A 7736-nucleotide genomic window follows, 5' to 3' on the forward strand; every position below is an offset into this window, starting at 1 on the left:
AACCCGTGTTATCGTTTGTGTATTATTATTTCTCTATATTGTTCGGAAGGTCCTGTAAGTAAGAATTTCACTGTTGTTTACGAAGCATGTGACAAATGAAATTAGATTTGAATCCCAAATGAATGGACATTTTTACATGTAACCTTTATTTAGCTAGGCAAGTCAGTTTTAATAACAAATTCTTACTTACAATGACAGCCAACTGGGGAACAGTGGGTTAACTGCCTTGTTCAGGGGCAGAACGACAGATTTTTACCTTGTCAGCTTGGGGATTCGGTCCAGTAACGCCCAACGCTCTAACCACTAGACTACCTGCTGAAAACCATCTAATTTCCTGGTTTGATTTGGTTTCTTATCTTTTCCATTCATTTGGGGGTGAAGGCAAATAACTTAATCTACACAACAGATGTTGTGGGATGTGATTTATCTTCACAGACTTCTTCAGTTCTGAAAATTTCTAACTTGGACTTGAGAGTGTAACGTTTGTAAAAAGGGCGTAATAAATAGTTGATTGGAATTTGATAACGTGATAGCGTTCCGTAAAAATGTCCATTGAACAGATTCCCAGATTTCAGACTGTAGCAAGAGCCGTGACCTGAGGGGTGTCCTCTTAACATAGTCTCTACCTTCCAACAACACATTTTACACAACGTGCATTGTTATGTGTTCTCAGTCATTGGCAATATTTATTCTGTGAGTTCGCAGATGTCTCTTGAGACTAGCTGCTAACTTCAAGTAAGTTCCACACAAATGACATTGAACTCCTTCCCCCGTATGAGTCCTCATATGCACTGTCAGGTTTCCCTTGAGGTTGAAGCGTCTGCCACATTTGTTGCAGCAGTGTGGTTTCTCCTGTGTGTGAGTCATCATATGCTTTGTCAGGCTTCCCTTCTCGCCGAAGCACTTGCCACATTCTTTGCACTGAAACGGTTTCTCCCCAGTGTGAGTCCTCGTATGCTTTATCAAGTCTGACTCGCAGTAGAAAGCCTTGTCACATTCTTTGCACGGATGCGATTTTCCCCCAGTGTGATTTTGCCTATGCAGTTTCAGACGACCTTTTGTCGACAAGCATTTCCCACACAAATCACATTTAAAAATCAGCCCTGTATGCAGATTAACCATGTGATTTTTCAGGCTTTCCTTGTGAAAGAAACGTTTGCCACATACCGTGCAGCGATGTGGTCTCTCCACTGTGTGAATCTTCATGTGTCGGGTCAGGTATCGGTTTAAGGCGAAACACTGGCCACATGTATCGCACATGTATGGTCTGTCTTCACTGTGTCGTAACTGCCGGTGCCTTTCCAGACCACTTGCTGTCGCAAAGTATTTTACACACACATCACACTTCGGATCCGTCAACTCACTGGTTTCTTTTCTTGGCCGTCCTCGTCGTCTCTTTGACCCCAACAGAGGTATTCTCTTCTCCACTCCATGCACTTTTCCGCCATTACTTTCATCATTGTCACTTTCCGGATTTACTTCCGAGGGGGGCTGATAGTCACTGGTTGATTCTGATTCTCTGTTGCCATCAGATTCTTTTTGGTTCTCTACCGTTATGATGTTGAAAGAGTTCCAAGTAGACTCTTCGGTATCAGACTCCACTGGCCCCAGATAGGAGCTCCACTCCTGCTGCCTGGAGTTAACCTTCTCTTCAGAGACAGTGAGCCGCTGGAGGTCTGGAGGAAAGGAGAAAGGATGAAATTTGATGAAAACTTAAAACTGAAAAGAGACAAGAAATAGGGCTCTACCTCTATTTCCTGTCTTGTTGTGTCAGATGTAAGTGAAGTTACATAAAAGATGTATTTGAAAACCAGCTATAGGTTAAGGCTAACAAAGGCTGAGTACTGAGGCTAACAAAGGCTGAGTACTGAGGCTAACAAAGGCTGAGTACTGAGGCTAACAAAGGCTGAGTACTGAGGCTAACAAAGGCTGAGTACTGAGGCTAACAAAGGCTGAGTACTGAGGCTAACAAAAGCTGAGTACTGAGGCTAACAAAGGCTGAGTACTGAGGCTAACAAAGGCTGAGTACTGAGGCTAACTGAGTACAGTGGCAATCCAACAGTTGGCTTTTGCTTGTGAATTTTTTATTCATTGGACTGAACACGCATGATGCGTCCCAGTAAATAGCCCAGGTATTATCAACTTCACATCGCCTACCTTACCTAATAAATCAGACTTTTAAACACATTCTTCATATACAGTCTGAAACTAATGACTGGGTAAATTCATATGAATTCAATCGCTTTTTGACAGTGTACCTTTTGATTTAAACAACAAAAACTGTCCATACATGTTTGTCCACGGAAGAAGTGGCAAAACATTGTCAAAACATTCAGGAGATTAAGGTGCTCGAAGTTGACCCATTTTGCATACCCCACCATACCATGAGACATCCATGTCTTCTTCACTGGAAAAAATACAAAGATACAGGCGTCCTTCCTAACTCAGTTGCCGCAGAGGAAGGAAACCGCTGAGGGATTTCACCATGAGACCAATTGTGACTTTAAAACAGTTACAGAGTTTAATGGCTGTGATAAGAGAAAACAGAGGATGGATCCCTAACATTGTAGTTACTTCACAATACGAAATTGACCAACCTGGTCTCAAAACATTTCATATTATTCTGTATGTAAATTAGAGAAACAGCATGTTGCGTTTGGTATGGTTACAGATGGCCACTTAAGACAAAAACAAACAAAAAAGGTGTTTGGTCGGGGTGGATCTGTGGGCATACAACGCAAACGTCTAGCAACTCAAAGATTGTCAGTTCAAATCTCATCACAGACAATTTAGCATTGTTGCTACTTTTCAACTACTTACAGTGCATTCGTGAAGTATTCAGACCCCTTCCCTTTTTCCCACATTTTGTTAAATTACAGCATTGTTCTAAAATGGATTAAACAAAAAAATAATCCTCATCAATCTAGACACAATACCCTATAAAGACAAAGCAAAAACTGTTTATGAAAAACAAAGAAATAATTACAATGTTTTTTTTTAATAGAGACCTTGGTGATTGTATGAGTGTAATCAGATTGAAAACATTGGGAAATGTTATTGACATTGAACAGATTATATAGCCTACTAAGCAGATGTGTAACAAATTGTGTTTAATTTGTAGCATAGGCCTATGAATTGGGCTGATATGTTCTGTTGTGCTGACTATTAGCTGAGAAAAACAAACAGGATTTCCCATACCTGGAATAAATCAAATTTACTTTCACCCCTGAAAATACAGTTGAATCACGTTTTTGATTGCACTGGGCCTTTAACCATTTTAAACGTCAACTCAATAGGGTGATGTCAATTGGACGTCCCAAGGATCATGGATTACTTTTAGTCAGTAGCTAGATAACTATGTGACTAAGTGATGTATTACGCAAAGCCTCTCAAATCAAATGACACAAATTAGGCTACAATGTAAAATGAATGTCAAATAGAGAGACGTAGTCACAAACCTGCTAATCTATGCAACTTTATCTCTGGTTTGAAAACCATATCCAGCAGTCTTCGTAGACGTGCATTCGCCCGTTCCAAACGGGATATTTCTTCCTGATACTCTGCGATCGTTTTTTTAACTACTACAGATATCTCCAAAGGAACTGCTGTTAATTTTTCGTTGAGAAACACATTGATCTGCTGAAGTTTAGACATTTTTGGGAGCAAAGGGATTAGTGGGAGAATGTATAATTATTTGCTATTCAAGTGTCACTATAACTACGGGTTTGAGAAACAGGAAATTACGTTTTCTTATTTGCATTTGTTTTGGCGGATCGCAACAAACTGGAAAGTTGCACATACCGCCGCTTACTGTATTGGAGTGTGAGTCCGGTCACGGTCTACCTACACAACTATATTATGTTGCCAAAACCTGTATAAATCCATACAAACCTCACCCCCCTACCCCAAACCCCATCCAACCTGTCTGACCCATCAAACAAACCCTCCCTACCTAAATCACACAGTTCACAATATAATAAACATGTCCAACAGTTTCCTCTACCATACACCCATCACCAGTGTTTAATTTGAGCCGGATCCTGTACACATCTCCGTATTGGAATATTTCGTTCCGGAACCTATTTGGTCGGATCCGGTACCTCTCGTGGCATGAAAAATAATTGGCACTTTTTGCAACGTAAAGATTATAATTACGGCGATTAAAGTTAATTATAGTGGCATCTAAGTTAATTGTTCCCCCGGACCTGATATTCTAAAAGTTGATTCGGGTTGAATCGGCCCGGCGCGCCTGCTCTCACACAAAACTAGACTGAGATTCACTTTCAATTATCTCTCGTCCTCTCTCTGCTCTGACAGACATGAGCCTGCAACTCTAATCTCTCCAGCGTTGCACCTTTCGGTTACCGGCTCAACGCTCTTATCCACTAGGCTACCTGTCGCCGATTGCATGGCTGTGTGCTTGATTTTATACACCTGTCAGCAACGAGCGTGGCTGAAATAACCGAAACAACACTAATTTGAAGGGCTGTCCACATACTTGTCTATGTATAGTATATAATATTTTGTTTTCTATCCATGGAATTAGTCCACTGTGCCACCAGGATGGAGTTAGAGTTTCATGTTTTTTTACGCATATAAAGCTATTTATTTTAGTCTATTCAAACAGACCCCATTTCAGAGGAAACAAACACTCATGAATTAAGATCAGGTATGGCCAATTAGTGGGCGTGGCCAACACACCTGAAAACACGTAACAAGATAGAGCACAGAGACAGTTTTGTTGATACTGAGAACGTAATTGATGTGTGTTTTTAAATAATATTATTAAAACTAAAGTTTTCTTAACGTTATCGGGAAATATGAAAACATAACTTCAAATAGAAACACGAGGAAATGTTATGCTGATGTATGGAAATTCCCTCAGAACGATGTTGTTTCTTAACATTCTTGGAACAATTTGAGAACATGACTTTAAATAGAACCCTGAGGTAACTTGTAGGAAACGTTATGCTGAAGCACTAAAATTACACAGAACGTTGTTTCTTAATGTTCTCTGAACTACTAGAGAACATTCCCAATGTCAAACCAGTTGGACAATGTTCTAGAAAATGTACAAAATTTAAATGAAATGTAACCATGTTTGAACTTTTAGGAAACGTTCTGTTAAAGTAATTTAAGTTCCTTAAATATGCTGAGAATGTTCCAGCGCCTAGCAACTATCCTGCACCATTCCCAGAAAGTTGTGGAAAGGTTGTATGCAAAATAACCATATGAAGACCACGCTCGCCAAGCTCAAAGAAACATATATTCTCAGAACAATATGTGCTTGCTGGGAAATTTCTTTTTTTCAAATATTTGAATACAAACTGATGTTCCAATGTCAGTTTAGGTTTGTGTGACGCCGATAAAAATATATGGTGTCAGATTTTATGTATAGAACATGTTTGGGTGTCCTCGAACGATTTCCATTGGGAATTGTTTATGCCTGTTGCCGCCAGCAGGGGGCGTAGAAGGAATACCAACCAAGTGTGATAGGTTACAAAATTGTATTTTTAACAGTAAAAGACGAATGCTCCAAAGGGTGTTACTGAACAAAACTTTCCATACAAATTTGCCCATGTTAGAAGTGGTCAGAAAGTAAGTTTTTGGACCTGAATGTCAAAACATTTAGGAGATAGAGGTGCTCAAAGTTGACTCATTTTGCATACCCGACCCTAACATGAGACATCCATGTCTTCATCACTTCAATTTGAAAAAGTTTACAAAAAGGGTTGCCAAACTATTTGATAATTTCTTGAAAAAAAAAAAAGTTTTCATAACAAGTATGTCGTTTTTTAACCTTTATTATATTGTCTAAAAATGTGTGGAATCAGATTTGTTTTTCCATTTTTGCACATGTTGTAGCTTTGGCCCTATTTTACATAATCTGAGGTGTTACTGTTGTGCCCTCCTTTGGATGGGACACAGCGTGCTCTTGAATACAGGGTGGATGTCATGTTCTGGCTGTATTGAAATGGGAATAAAATGGACATTTCACATTTCAAATGGTAGCATAAAGATGGTTGGTCCATACATCAGAGAGTGTTGACTTGAATGGGAATATCAGTTGTTTTAAATTATACTATCAATATTCAATAGGAAACCTAATGTAATTGCTGAAATATACTTAAGTATTAAAAGTGAAAGTATAAATCATTTAAAAGACAGCAACATTTTCTTGTTTTTAAAACGTAAGGATAGCCAGGGGTACACTCCAACACTCAGAGATTATTTACAAAAGATGCATTTGTGTTTAGTGAGTCCGCCAGGCTAGAGTTCTCTTGATAAGTGCGAGAATTTGATCATTTTCCTGTCCTGCTAAACATTCAAAAGTACTTTTGGTTGGCAGGGATAATGTTTGGAGTAAAAAGTGCAATATTTTTTTTTTTAGGAATGCAGTAAAGTAAAAGTTGTCAAAAATATAAATAGTAAATCGAACAGATAACCCAAAAAACGACTTAAGTACTTTACACCACTGATTAAACCCGATCAAACGGGATTTCTAAAAAACAGGTACTCATCGGATAATGTCAGATGACCGTTTGATGTTATCAACCATGTAAAGGAGCACAAGACTGCTTCTATACTGTTGATGCTGATGCTGAGAAGGCGTTCGACAGAGTGGAATGGAATTTCCTATTCTCTGTTTTGCAAAAATGTAATATGGATGCTAATTTCAACAAATGGGTCAAAGTGATTTATTACCAGTCCCAGAGTTATGGTCTCCAACCAAAGGTTTAAGTTCCCAAGAATTTCCCCTGAGTAGAGGAACCCGGCAAGGCTGTCCCCTGTCTCCTCTTCTCTTCTCAATGGCGGAGTCCATACGTTCTAATGTGACTAGAGGTCCTGTTATTGCAGATCAGGAACATAAACAGATGATATTATTATTGCATGTTGTCAATCCATTCCACATATCGTTGATAGTATTGTATGTTGTCAGAAGTTGTAGAATGAATAACCACATCTATATCTATCAAAGGAATAATTGCTAAAATGTAGTGTACATTATCAAGACAATGTGAATCTGCCTTTATCCCTCTTCAAAGGATGTGGGAAAATGATTTAGGTATGGAATTTGATGAGGAGGCATGGCTTGAGATCTGTAATAAGATGCACTATGCACTTACTAGTTTCATATGTTTCAGGAAACTAACTACAAATTCATGTTCAAGTTTTATTTGACTCCTGTTAAATTAAATTGTATGTTCCCAGACACCTCACCAAATTTGCCCAAAATGTTGGACCGAAAAAGGAACCTTTTTACACCTATTTTGGCAATGCAATATGCTAATATAATACAGAATTGGTACAATCTTTGGTTGCAGATAACTATTTCATACTTTGCAAAGAAATGCCTTCTTGTTTGTTGGAAAAATTAAAACCATCTCACTTTTCAATTGTGGTAAAAACAAGTTGCAGATTTTTTGCCATTAGAGAAATTGACAATGAACAGTATTGTGGTCCCACAATCCTGAAAATATGGTCTCCTTTACCGTCCTTTATTGGAAAACATTTTTAAAAGGTGTTTGGGAATCCTGAGACCCAGCGAGTATCCTTGGTGGTAGGTAGCCTTTCGGTTAAGGGTGTTGGGCCAGTAACCAACCGAAAGGTCTCTGGTTTAAGCCGATGAGCAGACCAGGTGAAAAATCTGTCGCTGTGCCCTTGAGCAAGGCACTTAACCATAGTTGCTCTGAATAAGAGTGTCTGCTAAATGACTCAAATGTATTATGACATTT

The 7736-nt window shown here is 38.9% G+C and overlaps 1 protein-coding gene across 1 annotated transcript; it reads right to left on the reverse strand.

Annotated features, from left to right (window-relative positions):
- Positions 1-204: 204 nt before the first annotated feature.
- On the reverse strand, positions 205-5150 carry LOC112222195 (zinc finger protein with KRAB and SCAN domains 8). The gene is made up of 2 exons (XM_024384882.2): positions 3459-5150; positions 205-1676 (listed from the first exon to the last, which is right to left on the reverse strand). Exons 1-2 carry the CDS (start codon positions 3652-3654, stop codon positions 670-672), a joined length of 1203 nt encoding a protein of 400 aa, XP_024240650.1. The 5' UTR covers positions 3655-5150; the 3' UTR covers positions 205-669.
- Between the last annotated feature and the right edge of the window lie 2586 nt (positions 5151-7736).

Source organism: Oncorhynchus tshawytscha, linkage group LG01, assembly GCF_018296145.1.
Source record: "Oncorhynchus tshawytscha isolate Ot180627B linkage group LG01, Otsh_v2.0, whole genome shotgun sequence".
NCBI classification, from domain to species: domain Eukaryota; kingdom Metazoa; phylum Chordata; class Actinopteri; order Salmoniformes; family Salmonidae; genus Oncorhynchus; species Oncorhynchus tshawytscha.

Excerpts from the sequence above, each read along its gene's own strand:
- LOC112222195 (XM_024384882.2), bottom strand. The coding sequence starts at position 3,654 with ATGTCTAAACTTCAGCAGATCAATGTGTTTCTCAACGAAAAATTAACA. Across the intron at positions 1,677-3,458 it reads AAAGTTGCATAGATTAGCAG|ACCTCCAGCGGCTCACTGTC; the intron begins GTTTGTGACTAC and ends CCTTTCCTCCAG.